Consider the following 23,622-nt stretch of genomic DNA (forward strand, 5'->3'; position numbering starts at 1 on the left):
AGCCTAAACAGGTAAATAAGAATATTCCTTGTTTAAAAAAAAATGCTGACAACAGAAGATAGTAAGTTCTTACTACAGAAAAAGTCTATTCTAGAGCCTCACATCTGTGGTTTTTTTCTCATTTATGGCAAAAGCAACACTGAAGTACAGTGGGTAAAGGATGGTCTTTTTAATAGATGACGCTGGTTCAAGTGCACATCCATATGAAAGAAGATGAATCCTGATCCCTACACCTCACGTTTTACACACAGAAAACGATCCCAGAAACTGCAAACTATACCCAAAGGAAGCAGAAAAAATAATATAGAGTGGAAATTTAAAAATAGAGAATAGAAAAACAGAGACTGGGAATTCCCTGGCGGTCCAGTGGTTAAGACTCTGCGCTTCCACTACACGGGGCACAGGTTCAGTCCCTGGTCGGGGAACTAAGATCCCGTACGCTGTGCAGCACGGCAGCTCCCCCCCACAACCTAAAAAAAGAAAGAATAAAGAAAAACAGAAACTGTCAACAAGACCAAAAGTTGATTCTTTGAAGAGATAACAAAATTGACAAAACTCTAGCTAAACTGACTAAGGGAAAAAAAAGACATTGAAAGAAGGTAAAGCAGACCTAAACAGATGAAAAAACACCCTGTGTTCATGGACTGTTAGACTAAATATAATTATGACGATAGTGCTCCCCAAAGTGAATCACAAAATCAAGGCAATCCCTATCAAAATCCTAGACGGCTTTCTGCAGCTATGGACATGCTAATCCTAAAATTCATATGGAATTGCAAGGGACCCAGAAGAGCAAGAACAAAGTTGGTAAACCCATACTTCCCAAGCTATAGTATTCAAGATCGTGTGGTACTGACATAAGGACAGACATATAAACCAATGTACTAGAAGAGTCCAGAAACGAGTCCTGACATTTATGGTCAATTGATTTACAACACAGGTGTCCAGACAAGCCAGTGGAGGAAAGAACAGCCTTTCAACCAGTGGTTCTAGGATAACTAGATCTCCACGTGCAAAGAATAAAGTTAGACCCCCTACCTCAGACCATACACAAATTTAAGTCAAATGGATCACAGCCCAAAATATAAGAGTTAAAACTATAAAACTCAGAGGAAAACACAGTGGTAACTTCATAACAATGGATTTGGCAAGGGACTATTAGATATGACACCAAAAACACAAAGAAGAAAATAGATAAACTGTACTTCATCAAAATTAAAAACATTTAAAAAAAAAATTAAAAACATTTGGCGCTTCAAAGAACACTATCACGAAAGTGAAAGGACAACCTACAGAATGGGAAAAAATATTTCCTAATCATATGTCGATAAGGGATTTGTATCTACAATCTTCAATATACAAAAAATGTTTACAACTTACCACCGAAACAATCCAACTGAAATGGGCCAAGGATTTCTATAGACATTTCTGTAAAGAAGATACACAAATGGCCAATAAGCACATAAAAAATGCTCAACATCATTAGCCATTAGGGGAAATCCAAATCAAAAGCACAGTGAGATACCACACCACATCCAACAGAATGGCTATAATCTAAAAGATAGTTAATAACAAGTGTTGGCAAGAATTTGGAGAAACTGGAATCCTCATACACTGCTGATAGGAATGTCAAATGCTAAAGCTGCTACGGAAAACAGTTTGGCAGTTCCTTACCACAGAGTTAACACATGCCCAGCAAATCTACTCCTAGGTACACACCCAAGAGAAATGAAAACGTTACGTCTATACAAACACTGTTCATGAATGTTCATAGCACTATTAGTCATCATAGCCAAAAAAACGAAGCAACTGATAAATGTATAAATAAAACACAGTATATTCATACAATGGAATATCATTCACCCACATAAAGGAATAAAATACCCCCCCAGCAGGAAAAAAAAAAAAAAGTTTACGTAGGCACATCCCAAAAGTGTGTAAACAAAATAATCAAAAAGCATACTGGTGCTTAACATCAACAGTCAACAGGAAAATGCAAATTAAACCACAATAAGACACACTACACACCTACCAGAATGGCTAAAAAGAAAAAGACAAACAATACCAGTGTTAGCAAGGATTTAGAGCAACTGGCGCTTCCCTACACTTGTACTTTGGTACAACCACCTTGGATACGCATGCACATTCCATGTCTCAACACCCCCACTGCTAGGCATATACCCACAAAAACATGCACCTATGTTCACCAAAAGACACATATAAGAAGGTTCACATCACCTTATCTGAATACCCCAAAGCTTGAAACAACTCAAACGTCCATGCATAGTACAATGAATAATGAAACTGTGCTATATCCAGACAATGGAATATTATACAGTAATGAGAATGAACAAACTACCACAGTACACAGCAACGCAGATGAATCCTAGAGACAAAATGTTGATCAGAAGAAGGCAAACCTAAGTACACCCTGCATGATGTCCTTTATACAAAGTTCAGAATCAGGCAAAATGAATCAAGGTAACAGAAGTCGGAATAGCAGTGACCTTTGGGCAAGTGCACGGCGGACTGCAAGGGGCCAGGGGGGCTTCTGTGGTTCTGGTAATGTTCCCTGCTTGATCTAGGGTCTAGAAACATATATGACACTGGACACATAATATGTGCATGTTTCTGTAAGTATGTCATATATTAATACAATTTCCAAAAAAATAGTCTTCATGCTTTGGTTACATGTCTTATTGCTATTGAATCTGGTAAAGATATGGTGACAGATACTACAGAACCATAATGACAGATTCGAGCAGACCATTTCTACAAGAGAAGGAAACAGAAGGGCAGACTGAGCCAGAGGTGGGGGAACTCCTGACCATTCACTGGCCCATATGACAACTGACATTTTGTTTCACCCTAGTGTTCAAGGAGTTCACAGAACACAGGCAAACAGCAAGGATGAGGAAGTAACCAAGACTCTCTAAGCTTAAATGCCAGCCTTGGAATCTGATGGAGAGGAGAGGACCTAGACTCCAAGGAGAGAAATCATCTTAACAACCAGCTTAGCAAACCATTTTCAAACTACACAGGACAGAGAGCTCTCTGGCCTTTCTTAGGCTAGCATTTATTAGGAGGCTACTGGGTGTCAGTCCCTCTATCAGTAGTATCAAGAATCTATACCTCCTGCCCATATGAGTTGTACTTCATGTCACTAAACAGTTTTTCTTTGTATAAGTATTCCAGCTAACGAATAAAGATTTCCATTTTGCAACCCCTAATGAGTTAACGATTCTGAGCAATGAATATCGATGACTGTTAATATCACAAAGCAAGATTTACTGTGCCTAATAAAAAACTTAATACCAGTTATGACATATTCTTGCTAAAATTTTTTAAAAGACAAACCTATTATACATCTGATGGAGCCCCCAGCCCAGAGCTGTCTAACAGAAACATAATGTGAGCCACGTATGTAATTTTTAATTTTCTAGTAACCACATTTAAAACAGGAATTAGACGGACTTTCCTGGTGGTCCAGTGGTTACGACTCCACCTTCTTTTTTTTTTGCTGTACGTGGGCCTCTCACTGTTGTGGCCTCTCCCGTTGCGGAGCACAGGCTCCGGACGCGCAGGCCCAGCGGCCATGGCTCACAGGCCCAGCCGCTCCGCAGCATGTGGGATCCTCCCGGACCGGGGCACGAACCTGTGTCCCCTGCATCAGCAGGCGGACTCTCAACCACTGCGCCACCAGGGAAGCCCACGACTCCACCTTCTAACGCAGGGGGCACGCGTGTGGTCCCTACTTGGGAAACTATGATCCCACATGCCATGCCGTGTTGCAAAAAAAAAAAGAAAAATTAGAAGCACAAATTACTTTTAATAAATGTTATTTAACCTAATACATCCAAAATATATATTTCAACAATATTTTTTAAAGTATTAACATGATACTTCACATTCTCTCTTTCACACTAAGTCTTGCAAATTCTGCATGTATTCTGCACTTACAGCACATCTCAATTCACACTAACCACATCTGGACTGCTGAAGAGCCACATGTAGCGAGTGGATATCATACTGGAAAGCAGTAGCTCTAGATCTTAAATATGAATGGCAGGAAGTAGAGGACAAAGGAACATGTTAAACAACATGGTAAGAATGTCAGCAGCGAAATCAAGGTTATGGGAAACTTTGGGACACATAAACCATTAGCTTCAAAACTTAATTACAGGGACTTCCCTAGTGGCACAGTGGTTAAGAATCCACCTGCCAATGCAGGGGACACAGGTTCGAGCCCTGGTCCAGGAAAATCCCACATGCCGCGGAGCAACTGAGCCCTCGCACCACAACTACTGAGCCTGCGCTCTAGAGCCTGCGCACCACAACTACTGAAGCCCACGCACCTAGAGCCCGTGCTCTGCAACAAGAGAAACCACAGCAATGAGAAGCCCGCGCACTGCAACGAACAGTAGCCCCCGCTCGCCGCAACTAGAGAAAGCCTGCGCGCAGCAACGAAGATCAAACACAGCCAAAAAATTTATTAATTAAAAAAAATTAATTGCAGGACTTCCCTGGTGGTCCAGTGCGCAAGACTCAGCACTCCCAATGCAGGGGGCCCAGGTTCGATCCCTGGTCGGGGAACTAGATCCTGCATGCCGCAACTAAAAAGTCCACATGCCACAACGAAGATCCCTCGTGCCACAATTAAGACCTGGTGCAGCCAAATAAATAAATATTTTTTTAGAAAAAACTTAATTGCAAGAGAAAAATAAAGACATGGAAACCAATATACTGAGAATTAAGAGATACCTATCAAGGGCAATGAACAGACCATATTTTGAAATGAAATGAAAAACCTGAACAGTGGCTGAATATTTATTGACTGAAATACCGATATTAACTGAAATACAGATGAAATATATCGAAGAACTGCTTCAAGACATTTGAGGATGGATTGGGGAGTGGCCATGAGGAGACAACTGTTGACATCGGGGGACAGGAACACAGGGCTCATTCTACCACCACGTCTACTTCTGAGAAGGTATGAAAAAGTTCCACAATAAAAATTCTGAAATATCTACATATGCATCTGTCTGTATACGCTCAATCATTATAATACTGGTAGCCTGCCAAACGGAGAATTGAGTGGTTAGAGGACAAAGAGGCAGATGTTTCAGTTTATAATTTTATACTTTTTGAATTTTGAACCATGTAACTAACTCATCTACTCAAGATAAATTTAAACACATATGCCTTGACTCAATCCACCACAGGGCCCAAGCCTACTCAGTGGTCTCCCTGCTTCCATCATCTTTTTAAAATGTGAATCCTTAAAATAATCCCTCACTGACTGTCTATACTGCTCAGGAGACCATCAACTTGTTACCACAGCGACAAGGCCCTCAATGACCCGACCCCACCTGTCCAGCTTCAGCTCGTGCCCCTTCTGACCCATAATTCCACCGTGTACCAAAGGCTTCAGTGTCACAACCCATAACCAAGGAAGCTGCGACATCTATAAAACAAACACCACGTGGCTACTGAAAATGTTAAAAGACACAGAAGCACGTGAGATGATCCGTGAAAGAAGAGTGCAGACAGCACGCACTCACTGATTACAGCCGATTTTAAGTACGAACGTGCACACTCAGATCAGAAACAAACAGATGACAAATATTTGGCATTCTTAGGTTTCTAGGTTTCAATTTTCTACATTTTCTAAAATGCCTGATTTCTTTTTGAAATGTACAACTACACCTTGCACTTCCATTTCATGTCTTATCTCCTTTAGGACCTGGACTAACTTATTTTCCTCAAGCGGCCTTTCCCAACACAAGTCTGCCTGCAGCAATTAGCGCAACAGCACGGGCCTTTTCTTGTTTACTTTGAACTGATACCATCTCAGTTCCCGCTTGGTACTATTTGCTCTATCACACTCTTTAAATTTTGTGAAATCAGAGACCAATCTCATAAACTTGCATATCCTCTTACACAGTATCTAGAATAGCACCTCATAAAGAGAAGGGGCTCAACAGTGCTTATAGACCGCTCGGAAAGAGCATTTTAAATATACTCTCATCAGAACTTACAAACCTATTAAAAGTGGGATGCAGAAAGCAGTCCAAAAACTTTTCCAAAGTAAAATATCAACTGACAGTGATGTTACGGGGAAAGTGACTTCTGACTTCTTATCTAGAAAGACACCACTTCAAAGGAAACGCCACCTTTGAAGAGTTAAAGGAACCACTTCAGGGACTTCCCTGGTGGTCCACTGGTTAAGACTCCGCGCTCCCGATGCAGGGGGCCCAGGGGGCCCGGGTTCGATCCCTAGTCGGGGAACTAGATCCCACATGCCACAACTAAAAGAGCCCACATGCCGCAACGAAGATCCCACGTGCTACAACTGAGACCCGGTGCAGCCAAATAAATAAATAAATATTTAAAAAAAAAAAAAAAAAACTTCATCTTTTGTGTTTTAAAATCCAAAACCACTGAAGACTTTTTTGTTTTTGTTTTGTTTTAATAAATGAAAATACTAGAAGTTAAATAAAAGTGGGGCAGTAAGTGGGAGGACTTCTCAACTCTGGAACTCATGCCCTCTGTACCACGCTGCGGTGGCCAAAATAACTGGGCTCCAATCACCATTCCCTACGTGATTTGCTGAGCAAGCAATGTAAACTGAAACCCAACTGCCCACCTACCGTAACATAACGGCATCCATCAAACATGCTAAGTCCCATGAAATAGCAAATAACATAAAGTTCCTAAAGGGAAGAGCCCAAAATATGGTTCCCATAAGCTAAATTATCTTCAAAGACAAACTCAGTAAAATGTGGTCAAACATACAGAACCGTTTTGTGATATGGCAGTAAGCAGGGGCTCTGGCCCCCACTGCGGCACGGACCACGTGTCGGACCTCCAACAACTAAGCTACCCACAGATGTCCTTTGGGGCATCAGGGCTGAGGTACATTTACTGCCCTTGCTAACCTGTTATGACTCCAGAACCTTCCCTGGTTATGATCCAGAACCACATACTACATAGTAAGATCTGAGATGGGCAGCCCTTTCCACAGGATAGCTGTGCTTTTAGTGTGGGTGAAAATCTGCTTCTCAAGATTTATAGCAAATGCTTCTGATTTCTGGATGCAGAAAAGACTTTCCACCCCCTTCTCTTATCAAAAGATCAACAAAAGACAAGAACAGGAAAGAGAAACATGCACTCCACCTAGGAAACATTTCAAACCCCTACACAAAACATGAATAGGAAGACGGAGGCTGGAGGAAACCTTGATCACTCCACAGAGCAGAGGAAGGGGAAACCTAACAAGGTAGTCACTGCTGAGGATCAGGCTGACTGGCCCCACAGAACCATGGAAAGTCTCTAAAGCCGGAGGTGATGCCTGAAGCTGAAAAGGGATGTGGTGTAAAACTCCAAGTAAGGAATGTTGGACTCTCAGGTCCCCGGGCCCCTCCTGCACACTCAGACAAGCACTCTTCTATAGCCACAAGCTACCAGAATGTACCACACTTGGGGAGAGCAGCACGAAGAAAGACAGGAGCAGGCACCTCACTGAAAGCAAGGGAATTAGGCAAAGGCTACCCAGTGAACCCTGGGAACACCCTCTCCTTCCCCCTGCCCTTTAACCTAGCTCCAACATCCGTCCCACAAGACAGAGACTGAAGGCTCCCTTTCCAAGGAAACCGAACCAGAGAACAGTAACATTTGGAGGAGAGCCACTAAAAAAAAAAAAAAAAATTAGTCATGACCCTCCAGTGAAAGCAACAAGTAAACAAGCCCCCCAATACACTCAGCTTCCCATTTTTAGTACTTTATTCATAAAGATGAATAAACAGCCAAGGATCACCAGACATTGGAAGAAGGGTTTCCAGCACGAATGAAAGAGACCAAAAGATACAACAGCAAAGAGGAATGCACAGGAAACAGAAAAAGTGCAGGAAACAAAATTTAATTTTATTTTTTTAATCTTCTTAATGTTTTAAAAATTTTAACTGTAACTTTAAAAATTTAACCGAAATTAAGAGATACGCAAAGATACTGTATACATAAAACAAGAAAAAGAGGCATTAAAAAAGGAACAAAGAACAGTAAAGAACATGAAAATATGAAAGAAGTTAAAAATTCAGTAACAAACTGGAAAATTGTCAAACACACTCCCAAAAAGTAGAACAAAAAGATCAAGCCATGACGAGGAGAAAAGATTTTTAAAAATTAGAATATTAAGTACAGGAAGTCCAACATTCAAATAAAGGAACTGGGGGGCTTCCCTGGTGGCTCAGTCGTTAAGAATCCGCCTGCCAATGCAGGGGACACACGTTCAAGCCCTGGTCCAGGAAGATCCCACATGCCGCAGAGCAACTAAGCCCGTGCGCCACAACTACTGAGCCTGCACTCTAGAGCCCTCAAGCCACAGCTACTGAGCCCACGTGCCACAACTACTGAAGCCCGTGCGCCTAAAGCCTGTGCTCTGCAACAAGAGAAGCCACCCCGATGAGAAGCCCGCGCACCGCAACAAAGAGTAGCCCCTGCTCACCTCAATTAGAGAAAGCCCGCGCACAGCAATGAAGACCCAACGCAGCCAAAAAATAAATAAATAAATAAAATAAGTTTATTAAAAACAAAAACAAATAAAGGAATTGGAAAAAGAGAACACAGAGAAAATAGTAGAGAACAAACTATCTCAAATACATAATACAAAAACTCCCTATAAACAAAAGGACATCAATCCCCAGATTTCAGGGCTACTTAGTACCCCGTATGATAAATGAAAAAAGGCTACAGCTAAGGCCTATGAAAATTAGGAAAATCAAGGATGCAAGGATCCTAAAAGTTTGATGTGGGAATAATGCTTACTAAGGATTAAGAATCAAACTGGGGAATTCCCTGGCGGTCCAGTGGTTAGGACTCTGCACTCTCACTGCCGAGGGCCCGGGTTCAATTCCTGGTTGGGGAACTAAAATCCCACAAGCCGTGCGGTGTGGCCAAAAAAAAAAAAAAAAATCGAACTGGACTTCAACAGCAACAACAAATACTAGAAGATACTGGATCAATAACTTCAAAATTACTTGCAACCTGGAACGCCAAGCCCAGCCAAACTTATGCTTTAAGTGCGGTGGTAAAATAAAAACATTTTCAGACATGCAAGTTCAAAAAGTCTGCCTCCCAACAAAGTACTGGGAAGCTACTGGAGACTGAGTTCCACCACCATGAGTGAATGAACACACAGAGTGGAGCATTAGAGGCAGGGAAGGGGCCAGAATCTCCAGGATGGGAACGTGCACAGGCCCAGAAAACAAGCATCCCGTCTGGGCTGGGGTGCTGAGGAGCACTGTGGAACCAGCTGGTGAGCTGACAGGGCTGAGTGGTAAAAACTTAAATTGAGAAACATTTTACAGAATGAAAGGTGCGGGAACATTATTCCGAGGTTCAAGGGGAACCAGGCCAATGAAAAGTAAAGCAATTACTAACTCAAGGGAAGTAAAAAAGTCTGCCCAAGAAAAGAAATCCAATTGTGGTTTACCATCCAGCTCAGCACGGCACAAAAATGACCTGAACAGACTGACGAAGATTCTGATATAGATTTAACCACAACTGTGAGTTACCTACATGAGAGACAGAGGATGAGAGAACTGAAATCGTCATCTACCATTAGTGGAAGCCAACAGATAACGCCTAAGATTGGTCAATGAAGGCGTGACAACACAAGCGTGTTATTTAGAAACATGGGGCAAAGGCTAAGAGTGGCTGCGGCCTCTCCTGAAAAGCAGGAGAGGACGGCAGCTTCTTTACTGCCTTTTAGCACTATGTGACTTTCTAAACTCTGTGCATGTGCGTGCATTATATTAAGAAGCACAAAACAAGGTTAAAGGAAGAGACACGTAGTAGCCACCCTGCTAGAAAAGCACAGAATTTGCCTGGGAAGGCCCTCCCGCTGAAAGGTAACGTCTTGCTGGGTCAAAAGCCTTAGGTGACCCTGAACATACATTAAACCCCAGGAGCCCCCACTTACTAATCCACAAAACAGGGGATGCATTTCATTACCTCAGCAGTTCTTTTCAGTGTGAAAAAGTGGTGACCTCTTTCTAGGTCAAGGAAAAGAAGAAAAAGTAAATATACAGTCAGATAAATTTCAAGTGTCCACTTGCTGGTTTAATCATCTGGCAACTGGGAAACCCTGACCCAGGAACCATTTTGCCGATTTGGTGGCAACAGATGACCTCATGCCTACCCACTGTCCAGGAGGCCCCTCACCTAACGTGCACCTCCATAATAAACACTTAGGATCACGAATCTAAGCCCAGAGTTTTCATTAGCTTAAAGTGACCGCCACAGACACAGCTCAACAGTCTCTGGAGGCAGACCACCTGCATCCATCTTCTCCACCACAAGCTCCGTAACCCGGGGCCACACTGTGCCTGTTTTCCTTCTGTGCAAATGGGGATATAACAGTACCCACCTCAAAAGATCGCCGTCAGGCTTTAATGAGTGAATTCGCGCAGCTTAACGCAGCGCTGGACACAGGTAAGGGCTTAGTAAACAGAAGCTGTCATTGCTGTTGGCTCAGTCAAGCCCTCTATTCAAGGCTGCCTGTGGAATCAGAGACATCTGGGGCGATTTGTTCATCAATTATTAATTAAAAACCTACTATGTGCCAGACACCAAACAACTGCTAATCCTGTAACTGGCTAGGCCAAGTCATTCAATCGCTTCCAAGTCTTGTTTCCCGCATCTGCTAAATAGAAAATAACAGTACCTGCTGCACAGAGCAGAGAAAGCTAAAAGAGAAGACTTACCTAAAGGGCTTGCAGCGCCCGGGACCCGGAAGTTGCTCAATAAACGATATCATAATCACTACACATCTTCTCTCCTACAAGTGACTTGGGGTTATCTAATTCACCTTTTCTGTTTTTCTGAGCCTAATACACTCCTTGAGTGTTGAAGGTGCGAATAAACAGTCCTTGCGTTGAATTTAGGAACTTCCCTGCACCTTCCCAGTTTACCTACGTCCACAGCCCCCAAAACTGCAAGAGAAAATTAAAGAAATGTTAAAAGATTGTGCATTACCTGGATAAAAAGTATACTACGTCTACACACCAGGTTATTGCAAAAGGGCCTTAACACACACCTTAGCTTTCTGATCTTTAGAAGTCCCCGCAGTTATTACACATGGAGTAATTTCACAGAAAAACTGCTAGATCATCACTTTTTTCCAAACTGGTCCCTCGTGTCAGCCCGGAGAGCGCACTGTTTCTGCACTTCCCCGGGCACACCGCCTCCCGCCTGCTTTTCCCTTCTGCGGGAAGCTAGTGGCCCATCTCACAAGAGTTTGCTTTCTCTGCTGCTACAAGCAAGGGAAAAACTATCCTTGAGGACGAGCAAAGGGGAGGCCAGGAACAGTAACAAAAGCATGGGAACTTTTTACATCCAAAGCCCGCGTGAGCGGTTTGCCTGCAAATCAACCGAAGTCGTGCATTCCTGCTCCTGACAGCCACCGGGGCCGGCAGCATTGTCCGGGGAGAAGCGCGCCGGCCCGGCCAACTTTTCCTTCAAGACCGAGCCATCCTCTTCGGAACAAAGTGAAAGGTCAGCGGGCGCAAGAGCGGCGCCGGGAGCGCACAGCCTCGCCTCGCTCGCGCCGCCAACTTGGCCGGCTCGCCCCACTTTCCCTTTTGTCCTCCGCCCCTTCCGCGGGGCTCCCGGCCGCGGCCCGGGGGCGGGGGGCGGGGGGCGCCGGCGGGGCGGGCGTGCGGGCGGGGCGGGCGGCGGCTCTCCTCGCCCGCGCCCCCGCCTCGCCCGCGCCTCGCCGGCGCCTTCACCTCGCCCGCCAGCCCGCACAAAGCGCGCCCCGCGCAGCGCGGCCCGGACGCCCGGCCACCTCGGCCCGGCCTCGGCCTGAAGCGCGGCGGCGGCGGCGAGGAGGCGCCGGCCAGCCCGCCCCCCGCCCGCTCTCGCCCCCGCCCGCGCGCCCGCCCCGCCCGGCCCGCCGGCCCGCGCCCGCCCCCGCCCCCACGCCCGCGCCCGTGCCCGCGCCCGCCGCCGGCCCGCTCCTCACCTCAGCATCGGCGGCGGCCATGGCCCGGGCCCGCAGCGTGGCCCCGCCCCTCCCGCGCGCCATCGCCCCGCCCGCGCCTCGCGGCCCAGGGCGGGGCGGGGCCGGTCGCGCGCGTCTGCGCCTGCGCCCGCCCCCGCGCCTGCGCGCTGCAGCCCGAGAGCGGCGTCCGCGGCGCGGGCCTGCCCCGGCCGGAACCGGAGTGCGACGGCCGGCCGCGGGGGTGGAGCCGGGCGCAGCGGGTTTCCGGGGTCGGCGCGGCGCCGGGCGTCGTCCTCCCGTAGTCCTCCAGTTAGCACTATATTCTCTCACTCTGCGTAGGCACTGTAGCGGACCGGCCGGGGTGGGGAAGGACCCCTGACCTCTAACCCCGGACACACATCGATTCCGTCTGCCTTCACAGAAGGCGGACTTGGACTTGCGTCCTAGGGCGGTGCCCGGGTGGGGCTTGTTCCCGGTTGGGAGGGGTGCCCCGGTTGCGGCTGCATCCGGTTAGGGAGAATGGCCCAGCTCGGGGGCGGGGGTGCTTCGGTTATGAGGTGTGCCTGACGGGGGGCGATGTCCCGACTGAGAAAGCTGCCCTGAGGCGGGAGGGGGGATGTCCCTTTGGGGAGGGTTGCCTGCGTTGGCGGTGCTCCAGTTGGGGGAGGTGCCCCAGTTAGAGTGACTGCCCCAACGCTGGGGTGCTCGGCTGGGAGTATGTCCGGACTGTCGGGGAGGATGCCCTGATTAGGGAAGGTGCCCCGCTAGGAGGCTGTGCCCTGGCTGGGGACAGTGTCCTGGTTGGGAAGTGTGGGTGGGGTGGGGAATGTCCAAGGCGGAGGATTGTCCCTGTTGGGGGGGGGGGCGCTCTGGTTAGGGAAGATGCCAGGCTTGCCGGGGGTGGGGTGCTCCAGTTAGGAGGTGGCCCCAGTTGGGCAGCCTCTCGGGTCACCCCAACCTCCTGCAAGCCCCCCAGTTATGCACAGGGCGAGACCTTTCCTGCATATCAAGCAGCCTTCACTGAACAGCACCACGTAGACTGGCTTAGGCCACCCACTCCCCATAGCCAGACGTGTTTCTGCCATCCCCTGGGAGTTGAGAAAAGAAGCATAGACTGAAATTGGGGTTCTCTGGCCAGTCTTCACAACAGGAACTGGGGAGGCCCTGAGTCAAAGGGTAATCTGGGCCTCACTCCTGTGAGGGTTCAATCTCGTGGAACATGAGACTCCAGGAAAATTCCACTAAGTGCACTGACGGTGCACTCAGCTGCAGAGGAGGCAGTGGACGATCCTAAGTACCAAGGAAGCCTCCCCAGGTTTGGGGGGACAGCCTGAGTCAGCTCCTGACAGGCCGGGAACCCCAAGCTCTGTCTGGAGCCTCAGGACGGGAGGCTCAGGAGCGGTCCTTCTCCACAGCCTGCACAGCTCCACCAGCTTTCACCCGCACCTACTTCTCTGGCACCAGCCTTTCTCTCTCCACTCTTGCCTTGGGCCCTAGTCTGCCCCTACTCTGAAACACTTTTATCTCAGGTATCTGTGTGGCTCACTTCTTGACAATCCTTGGGTCTTAAATACCACCCCTTCAGGGAGATGGCCCCTTGCCCCTATTTAAAAACAATACTGCACCCCAAAACTTCCTTGCTTTCTTTTACTCCATAGCATTCCGTTGCCATGTTGCCTGTCTGCACCACTAGAATGTAAGTCCAAAAGGTAAGGGATTTTTGTTTTGTGTGCCCTAGTACCTAGAACAATGTTTGGCATGCAGGAGACAAAGTATTTGTTGAAGGAATAGATGAGTTAAGATGTGAAAAAAAGTCCTTCATTAGGCAAAGACCGACTGTAAATGAATGTGTCAGAAGTAGGCGATGTTCCCATTCTGCACCATCAGCCCGACCCACCCTATGCTGGTATCACCACCGACCAATGATGTTAGGTGCTCTTCTCGGCACATGATGTGTTACGTGTTGACTCAGTGACCATCAGGTCAGTCCTGGGAGGTGGACGTCGTTTTCATCCACATTCTGTAAGTAAGCAAACCAAAGCAGGGGAGTGCCTTCAAGGCCACACACTGTCGGGAGGCAGAGATGGGATTTGAAACAGGCAGAGTCTCAACTATGAGGCTACAGCTTCTAGTAGATGTTTCACAGGTTAGCCTGCTTGCGGCATGCTTTGTGTTTTTGTCCAATATTCATCCTCTCCTTGTCCCACAAATAGTAAAGTTTTAGGGTACAGGACTGCCTGTACAGTTCCAACTGTAAAGGGTGGCTAGTGGGATGTGTGCAAAAGTGATACAATTTACTTCTCAGCCTGTCCCCAAAAAAGTTGGAGGTTCAAGACCAGTAAGCTGGGTGATGGTGAAAATTGCAACAGCCATCCTCGACCCAGGGGTGGAAACCTCGACTTGACTTGAGAATTACCGCTATGCCACCTCTGGACTGTTAAATGTACAAGAAATAAACTTCTATCATGTGGGACAGGGCGCTCGACCCGTCTCCTCAGTCCTATGAGCTTATTATAGATTAAGGTAACTGACACACGTAGCCAGGGTCCCCCCTTCACCATACGGCAGAGCTGGAATTTGAACCCAGAGTCTTATCTTAACGCCTCCTCCGAGGTTTCCCAAAGCACGCCAGGATCCCGGCCCCGCAAGGCGTTTAAGGGCCCTCTGGAACGTCTGCAGAATGCCTCTTCGGGAAACGCTGCTCTCCCGTACCCTGACATGTTATTTGCTCCCGGGTTCCTTGTGTCCTAGACAACAGTCCTTTGAATTATAGACCTCGGGAGCGGGCTTGTGTGTTCGCACTTGGATGGGAATCGAGAAGCAGCATCCCTCAGAGCCAGACGTGGCAGTGGTGACGACAGGGGTAGGAGACTTGAGGCCAAGGGTAAAGGACTTGGGGAAGCCTGCTCCCTCACCCCGACCGGATTATCGTCTGGCACACGAAGTCTAAACTGCGTTGCCTGGAGTGGCGGGTGCCAGACGGCTAGCCCAAGGCGTGTGCTAACGAAATGGAACAGCGGTGGTCTTCTCCCCCTGTCACAAGGCCACTTAAGTTGATGCTGAGGCTCCAGACACGCAAGCCCGCCTCCGAAGGCAAATTCTGAAGCAGAACCGGGAGGCCAAGCGCCTGCCCCGGCCCTGATTAACCGCCACGGGCGGTTCCCAAAGCTGGTCCTGCTCCCTGCCCGGATCGCTCCCCCACCCACCTTCCGGCCCAAGACGCCCGGAAGGAGAAGGGACCCAGAGCGGAAGCGGGGGGGGGGGGGGCGGAAACGACGGCAAGGGGCGGGACCTAGGGGAGGGGCGCGTCCCGCGGGGAGGAGAGGGACCGATGAGGGGCGTGCCCCGCAGGGAGAGGCGGGGCTGAAAGGGGCGTGCTCCGCAGGGGGCGTGTCCTGCATGGATGGGCTAGGCTAAGACGGGGGTGTCCACGGGGAGAGGAGGGGGCGTGCCCTATAGGGAGGGGAGGGGCTGAGAAGCCCGGGGGCTTGGGCACACCCACAACAGCCACTACCCGAACACGTACACACACCCGGCAGAGGAGGGCGCCTCACAGGCCACTGTGCCCAGCCCTACAAATGAAGCTTTTTATTTACACCAAGTCTCTCTAGGCCCCAACCCCCGGGGCAGAGGCCGACTACAGGGGGGCTGCGGAGGCTGGTCGGGGCAGAGGCTGGTCCGGAGGCAGAGGCCGCAGGGAACGGCGGGCAGCGGCGGGTCCTGAGTGGGCCGGGCTAGGCCGGGAGCGAAGGCACGAGGCCCTGGGAGCCTAGTCCCAGGGCGTAGGTCCGCCCGTCCGGAGAAGGCGACATGGGGTCAGCTCCCTGGGGTCAGGCCAGGGTCCACACCGCCACAGCTCTGCTCATAGGATGGCGGGGCCTCTGCAGGGAGAGAGCCAGGTCTGCATGGGGCCCGTGGCTCCCCCTCCCTGCCAGGCCCCAGGCCCCCACTCACCATAGGGGTAGCCCCACGAGCTATACTCAGGGGGGAGGATCAAGGTACTGGTCGTGGGCACCGGCCCTCCAGAACCCTCTGCAAAGTAGGGCACGGTGGCACCTGTGGAGATGCACAAGGGAGGGGGCAATGGGTGGGGGGCAGGGCTACCATCCTGAGGATGGGGTTCAGGGGCGCCAGGCACAGAGCCGAGGGCTGCAGGCGGCTGCTGCTGCTGTGAGTGGCTCTTGGTGGAGAGGGAGACAGGGTCCGAGAAGAAGTGGGGGCCACCAGCCACAGCCTCCGCCTCCTCCTGGGGTGGCGCTGAGGGCACCACCAGGCCTTGGCCTGGCCGGGGGCTCAGTGGGACATGGTTCACAGCGATGTTGCCGATGAAGACCGGGAGGGTCACGATGGCTTCCGGCGTCTTCAGGGAGACCTGGGGAGGGTACGCGAGTGAGGAGCCAGGCCACCGGCCCCTCCTCCCACCCCACCCCTGTATCCCTGCCACCTGCAGGTAGTAGTCCACGTGGATGAGGCTGCAGCCCGGCAGGGCAGACTGGGGCAGGGCGGGCACCAGGATCTGCTCCTGCCACTGAGCCCGCCTCCAGGCCTTGACGCCGGCACCCTCCACCTCGGCGATGGTCCGCACGTCATAAATCCAGCGCTTGGCCTTGTAGGACACTTTCTGGGGAAGGGCCAGCCTGTGAGCCTGGGCAGGCCAGCCACCTTCCCCTCCTCTGCCCCACGGGGACAGGGCCCAGCAGGCGAGGGGACTCTGACCTGCAGCAGACTGGCCACCACAGGGCTGGTGTCCTTGCCCGACTGGTTCTCAATGTCAGCCTGCAGCCGCAGCACCTGCCCCACCACGTAGCCTCGGAGGTCGGTGCTGGCGGTGAGGACTACGCTGCCTGTCTTCACCAGCTTGTAGGAGAACTTCTTGGTGGTGGAGGCCACATTGGGTTGCTTGGGAGGAGAAGAGGGAGGCGGGTTGGCAAGTGTGGGCAGGCGGGATCCTCGGGGTCAGCTCGGGACAGAGAGGCCGCTGCTCTTCCAGGCCCTGGCCGCCTCACCTGTGCTGGGGACGGCGTCAGGCAAGGGTGGGCCCGGTGGGCCCACCCCACCCAGGAGGCCACTGCCCCAGGCTCACCTCGATGTCTGGGATGCTATTCAGGTTCAGGGGGCTCAAGATGTAGAACACGCGGCTGCACTGGTGATCCTTAGAAAAACGTGGTGTGTCGATGGTGGCCCGTACCTGGTGCACAATCTTCCCAAAAGGGCCCTCAAAGGACGTGGGAGCTGTGGCTGGAGAGAGAGCAGGGACTGGTACCCGGCTGCCCCCCACCCCACCTCCCACCCACCCTCGCCAACAGGCTGGGCTCTCACCAGGAAGCAGGAACTGGAAGGGGAAGCTGTGCTCTCCAGCAGGCAGGCTCCCTGCAGAGACAGAAGGGAGGTAGGGGAGAGGGGACAAGGTGGCCTCACAGGGCCCAGGACAGAAGCAGGCCCTGCAGCCAACCAGCTCACACTGCATCTGGCTGCTGGGCTCCCAGCCTCTGTCTCCAGCACCTCAGCAGCACAGGGCTGTGGCCTGGGCAAAGGATGGGGGATGAGAGCTTGGCTTGAACAGGAGAGGGGGCAGGGCTGTTCCGGGGGCCGGAGCCCATCCAAATCCAGGAGAAGCTGGCCCTCTTCAGCCACCCAGCCCCCATCAGGCGATGCCCTGTGCCTGCCAGGGAGAGAAATCCAGCAAGGTGCACAGTCCTGGGAGAGGGTGGGCTAGCACGGGGATGCCAGAGGCGGATGGGGAAGTCAGGTGGACAGACCCCACTCTCAGTGGGGTGAGGTGAGGGAAGGGTTCCCAGACTCACCCTTGTCGGCCAGGGACAGAGCGCTGTTGAAGTAGCCCTCCTCCACCACCCACGCTGTGTCATTGGCCTTGCTGGAGACCTTGCAGGACCCCGTGCAGGTCACCCGGATAGCTGCAAGGCGGGGACAGCATGAGCCCCAACCAGGCTGGCCTGGGCCCCTCCCTAGCCCCAGCACAGGGATTCAGGCAGGACTGGCAGCACCCAGGACCACCCAGCTAGGCCCTGGGAAGGCCAGCACATGGCCTGCTACCCTCCAGAGGACACCTCCTGTCCGTGCCACATCTTCAGCTGCTCTCAGCGAGCCAGGGTGGCAAAGCACAGAGTTCCACCTGTCGTGCCGTCCAGAACATGAAGGCCCTGACGGTCACCCAGATGACCCCTGGGCAAACCCCCACCCCCAGCCCCCACCCAACCAGACCTGTGAAAACCCAGCTCCCTACAGGGGATGCTTGGGAATCCTTAGGTGAACAGAGGCCTTTGGGGCAGCTGACCTCTGACCCCACCTTCCTGCTGCCTCTCAGGCAAGTCAGTCAGGCTGGGAGGCACCCCTTCAGGCTCCAGGAAGCTACCTATTAGCCCTCATGCTGCAGGAATGTGGTCAGACCCGCCTGAGCAGATAAGGAACCCAACAGTCTGGCACACCAGAGGGTGGGGACACCTTGGCTTCCTGGGCCAGTACTGCCCAGGAGCGCTGATTTCTGCATCGAGATGGCTTGGTCCTCCCCCCCACTCCCCAGGGGAAGCACGCACACCAGGAACCAGGCAGTAGGGTTGCTGCCGCCTTCCGTCCTGTGATCAGGAACTCAAATTCCTCCGTCCAGAGCCCACTGCGGTCAGAAGGCCATGGCTGGACCAGGCCCAGCCGAGGCCGGTCACCAGAGGGGACACCACGGCTGGAGACCCAAACAGGGCAGGGGGTGGGAGCTCAGTGACAGGTAGCCCTGTGGCTCCCTCCATTCCTTCCTCTCCCCGCAGGGCTGAGTCAAGGCCAAAGACTTTAGCCTGCCTGCCCAGCTGCCCGTCCTCCCCTGACCTGATGGATCGGTGAAGGGAAGGTAACTCGGAATCTGACACCCTCCTGACAGAGCCATCAGGCAGGAAGAATGCAGTGTCTCAAGTGCCCAGGGCCGGGGGCAGCCACACCAGGTCTGTCTGTGGTCTCCCCAGGCAGGCCCCACCTTGCTGATGCAGGCCTCCTGTTGGTCCCACAGTGCACTGGGCTGCCCTCCACAAACCCGTGACTCGGCCTCCGCCCCATCGGCACTGCCAGTGACCGGCCCTCAGCCTCCGTGCCAGCCCAGCCTCACCACCCGGACCTCGGCCCTAATTTCTAATCCACGCTCCACCCGTCACCCCGTTCTAGGGCCAGACCTGGAACTGTTCCCACCCTGGAGGTCTGGGACACCAGCAGTGCTCCTACAGACTAACACATCCCAAGAGAGGCACAGCGTGGAACGAGCAGAGAAGGGGAAGCCTGACTGTAAAGCAACTCGAAGACGTCCCGGTGGATTGCAGGCATCACACCGCTGCAAACATTCCTCGTGGAGAGGGTGCGACCCCCCTTGAATCCGGCTGTCCTGGGAATGCTGGGAACAACGGAGTGTGCTGGAAGGGGTGCAATGGTCCCCAGACTGGCCCAGTGACAGCTGAGCACTGTGAAGTAACCCCAGTGGATGGGACACGGAGCTGAAGAATCACCCTGCCAAGCTCTGCCCAAAATCCTAACCCACAACAGCACACGTTATAATAAAATGGTTGCTTTAAACAACTTAGTTTAGGCGTGATTTGTTTACTTAGAGGTGACTTTCACACAGCAGCAGATAACGGAATAGCTGTCTAACCTCACTAGAATTCACGGAAACTCATATGACTTACCATTTAACCCCTCAGATTGGCAAATATTAAACATTCTGATACGTGTTGTAGAGAAGGTAGAAAAACAGACACTTGCTTATAGCAATCAACCTGTCGGCTGATACGACGGAGGCCCTGGAGAAGCAGCAGGCAGATCTGCTGTAATCTTACACACGCGTTCCAGGGGTCCGGCAGATACCCTTAGAATCTCACCCTCTTCACCCTGTTCACCACTGCTCCTAACAGCAAACAATCTAGGCATAGCCTACGCGTCCAAAAGCAGGGCGGCTGAAACAGGCACACACTCAGCCAGGACCCGGCCACACAATTAAGGTGAACAAGCCAGGGTGGCACCTGGCCCCAGAAAAACAAACCGGCCCTTGGTTATCCCAGGCAGGCTGGAACTCTGTGAACTTCCCAACGACTGTGCCAGGGCCCCCTCTGCACACATTCTGTGAGGCCCCTTCGGGGACCCTGCCTGGATGAGCAGCCTCCAATCACCGACTGGAAACAAACTCCCATTCTTGTCCAATCTCTCCTCCGCAGGGGAATAATGGAGGCGCAGGGGGAACTGGAGCTTTGGGGCTGCTCCGGTTCTCTAAGGAGAATCATCATGTGGATCCTGTGCCAGAGTGGCTTCTGGAACTTTCCTCTCGAACCAGCACTCTCACCTCTCCAGCAGCCCTCCTCCTATGTACCACCTGCGGTCTGAACATGAAGACTTCTGCTTGCTCCCCCTCTGGTCCCAAGGGTCTGTCCCAGCCTCCATCAGCTCCCTCAAACCCGGGGCAGCCCAGCCTCTGCCACATCCTTTCACTGCAGCTCTGGCCTGCAAGCCACTTCCCTCTGTCCTGTTTCCAAATCTGTAACACGAGAGGAATGACAACGCCCACCTCCCCGGGTTGCTATGAAGACTGATGGACTGGTCCTTGGGAAATGGGATGGCATCTGGCCCGTGGTGAGAGCCCAGGGAGCCGGCAGAGCTGGGCGCTGGCTGCTACTGTTGTCTGGGCATCAACCTCCCTCGTCGCCCACCTCGAGAGCAGAACACAGGGCAGCCCCGCCTGACCCCCAGCCTCCGGCTGGGCTGGACCCACTCTCCAGCTCCTTCTCCAGCTTTATTCCACATCAGCTCCCAAGGGAGCCGGCGTCCCCAAGGCTGAGTGCAGACCATCACTGACACTCCTCAGTCAAGTGTTTAGAGGCCTGCTGCCCCCCACCCTCCATGTCCTACTGGGGGCCCCCCTATTGCATCAGTGGCTGGTAACAGGAGCTCAACAAGTGTCTTTTGAGGAAAAGGTAAAACAAGAACCATGGTCTTTCCTCTCTCACACCCCGGCAGGGCCGGAGGCCTACAGAGGCCCCAGCACCAGCATCTCCCCTACCCCTGGGGTCAGCCTGAAAATAATACCCTCTCTGGCACGAGGCTAGTCGTTGCTGGACTCTCCAGCCTGTGACCTGACCTGCTCCTCCCCGCCTCAGGGCTCTTACAGTCAGGGACTCCCTGAGGAAGAGGGCCTTACAGCCTCCTGGGGCCCAGCTGTCCATTTACCCACATCCTACCCACCACGTGGAGGCTGCGGGGCTCTAACCAGCCCAGGTTAGTCACACACAGCTCAGGCCACCCCTTCACTGTGGTCAACAACAGCCTGTTCGCCCTGGGCACCCAGCTACAGGGGGTGACAGGGCAGCGAGCCAGGAGGAGAGCTCTGCGTGGGGTCTCTATGGTGTCCGGCTGTCCTCCAGCCACGGCCCACCCCTCCTTCCTGTGCCCTGCCAGCTGCACTCACCTCTCACTTGTGCCCCAGAGCAGAGCTGCACTCTCCCCCCGGTGCCCCTGCCACAAGCACACCTACCCCCACCCAACCCCAAACTCCAACTGGGGAGACAGGAAAGAGGCGACACGTTACGGAGGTGGGCAGTGTCACCGGTCCGGGACGGAGGAGGCAGCTGCCCAGAGAGGACGGTGGCTCTGCATCCTCAGCGGGCACCCCAAGCGCGGAACGGTCAACCACACGGGGGCCTGGAAGGTCAAGGCCCAGAGGGAAGCCCGGCAGCTGTGGTTCTGGCCAAGCACTCCAAGGTAGAGAAGCGCCCCAGGACGGACACACCACACAACCTCACACTCGGGGTCAGGGGAGAGACCCCGCCCGGGCTGCGGTTCGCCCACGGCCCAGAGGGACCAGGTGTGATGTCCCCCGCAGGGCCCGGTTCACACCTCAGGCAGCAGACGAGGCCAGCGCCGGCAGGGAGCCCTAGCTAGGAGCGCCGCAGCAACCGGATCCCCGGTCTCAAAGTCCCAGATGTCTGCGCCAGCAGAGGGACCGGCCAGGAGGGCTCAGGTTCGGCTCCCAGATGCCCGCTACAGCGGGGGCCTACGGCACGCAGGGATTAGCAAGATCCTCCCAGCCCTTAGGGACTAGCCTCGGACTGGGTGTAAGCAGTGCCCTGCAGCCCCCCCGGGGACCCGCACACTCGGCGGGGCTGCCTGGGTGTATGGGAGAGAAAGCCCAGCGCGGGCTGGGCTCCAGGTGAGGGCCCAGCAGCTGCGGGGCGCAGCGGACCGGAGACCCGACAGGGAAGGTCAGAAGCGTCGCGGGTCCAGGTCAGAGTGGCCTTCGGCGAAGTAGACAGGCTCGAAGCCCGCGCCCCGAGTCTGGACGGCCCTTGGCGGAGAGGACAGGAAAGGCAGATGCGGAAGGACTGGGCCACCCGGGCCTCCCTGCTCCGCCCCGACCGCCGCCGGCCTCCCACCCCCGCGGTCCGCCGCCCGGCCGGCCGCCCCGCGGCGCTCCCCGCAGCCGGACGCGCGCCCCCGGCCTCGCGGGTCCCGGGCCTAGCGGCCACGCGCCGCTTAGGAGCCACGCACGGCACGCCGCAGGTGCGGCCCTTCCCGGACCCCGCGCCCACCTCGGAAGGGCAGCGGCGCCGCCAGGCGCACGCGCACGGCCCCCGCCAGCGGCTCCCCCGGGCTGTAGACGACGCGGCCGTGGCTCAGGCGGACCTCGAAGAGCTGCACCCGTCCCATGCCGCGGCCCTGCGGGGCGGCCGCGCGCTGCCGCCCCCGCCGCTGCCGCTGCCGCTGTCGCCGCGCGCCCAGCCCCGCCCTCGCTGCCCCGCCCCGGCCTCCCGCCCGCCCCCCGCCCCGCCCCCGCTCCCGCCTCGCCCGGCCCCCTGCTCCCCCCGCCCCCTCCCTCTCCCCTCTTGTCTCCACCCGTCCCCGCCCCCCTCGGCCCCCCAGCTCCCCAAGCTGGCTCCTGCCCGCCCCCCCCCAGCCCCGCCTCGGTCCGTCCCCCCAACCCGCCCTTCCCCGCCCCGGCCCGGCCCGCAGGGTGGAGCTCGAGCGCAGCCCGCGGGAACCCGGCGCACCTGCGCCCCCTGCTGCCTCACCTGTGGAGGGGGCGGGCCGGGCCGACGCCCCCTCTCAGGCTCCGCCCCGGGGTCTCCACCGTGCCGCGTCTCTACACTGAGGGAAGTCTCCAGGCTGGGCTTGTGTCGGGGCGGGGAGCGCTTGGCCTGCAGCAGCGGGAGGGAGAGGTGAGGGGCGGGGCTCGATACCCAGGGGCGGATTCGAGGGCAAATCCGAGAGCCTAGGAGAGGGAAAGCCGTGCTTGGCTTAGAGAAGGTGCTGGGCGCCTACTGGCAAGTTAAATATGGGGTTGCTTGAAGGAGGGCGTCAAGGTGAGGCCAGGTTTTTGTCCAGAACAGCTGGGCGAATGGGGTGGCATTTTTTTGATGGAGACGACCGGCCTAGATACAAGTTGTTTGGGGGGTGGGGAAGGGGAGAAATCGTGACCGGCAGAGTCAGAGGTGCCTGTTAGGCACCCAAGTGAACTGGCACTTCTAGGCATGAGTCTGCGGGAGACAGAGGACGAACGATTTGTGAGACCCTTGTTTGTAAATGTAACTCTATTCAGGACACTGATGACGTCAGAAGTGGGGGTGAAAGCCACAGAGACC

At 53.6% G+C, this 23,622-nt stretch overlaps 2 protein-coding genes across 10 annotated transcripts in view; both read right to left on the reverse strand.

The window, feature by feature from the left end:
- The window catches only part of EHMT1 (euchromatic histone lysine methyltransferase 1), a gene marked incomplete at both ends in the record, with an annotated part of 142,504 nt that extends 130,443 nt beyond the window's left edge, over positions 1-12,061 (reverse strand). For 4 of the 7 annotated variants that reach the window (XM_079705667.1, XM_079705665.1, XM_079705666.1 and 1 more), the window contains one exon: positions 12,026-12,046. In XM_079705667.1, the coding sequence (XP_079561793.1) occupies positions 12,026-12,046 (21 nt within the window). Of the gene's footprint in view, positions 1-12,025 lie in introns of all 7 variants that reach the window. The other 3 variants (XM_079705663.1, XM_079705662.1, XM_079705661.1) reach the window with 1 other exon arrangement.
- A 3,516-nt stretch (positions 12,062-15,577) lies between these two features.
- ARRDC1 (arrestin domain containing 1) lies at positions 15,578-22,690 on the reverse strand (the record flags this gene model as incomplete). 3 transcript variants are annotated; one of them, XM_079706918.1, is made up of 8 exons in its annotated part: positions 15,578-15,885; positions 15,959-16,376; positions 16,449-16,622; positions 16,721-16,903; positions 17,088-17,242; positions 17,324-17,374; positions 17,809-17,919; positions 22,573-22,690. In XM_079706918.1, 8 exons carry the CDS (start codon positions 22,688-22,690, stop codon positions 15,821-15,823), a joined length of 1,275 nt encoding a protein of 424 aa, XP_079563044.1. In that variant the 3' UTR covers positions 15,578-15,820. The 3 variants fall into 3 exon arrangements, with proteins under 3 accessions (XP_079563044.1, XP_079563043.1, XP_079563042.1); XM_079706917.1 differs by having other exon boundaries at positions 16,449-16,625; XM_079706916.1 differs by having other exon boundaries at positions 15,578-16,376; positions 16,449-16,625.
- Positions 22,691-23,622: the final 932 nt, after the last annotated feature.

Source organism: Hyperoodon ampullatus (assembly GCF_949752795.1).
Source record: "Hyperoodon ampullatus genome assembly, chromosome: 6".
Taxonomy (NCBI): domain Eukaryota; kingdom Metazoa; phylum Chordata; class Mammalia; order Artiodactyla; family Ziphiidae; genus Hyperoodon; species Hyperoodon ampullatus.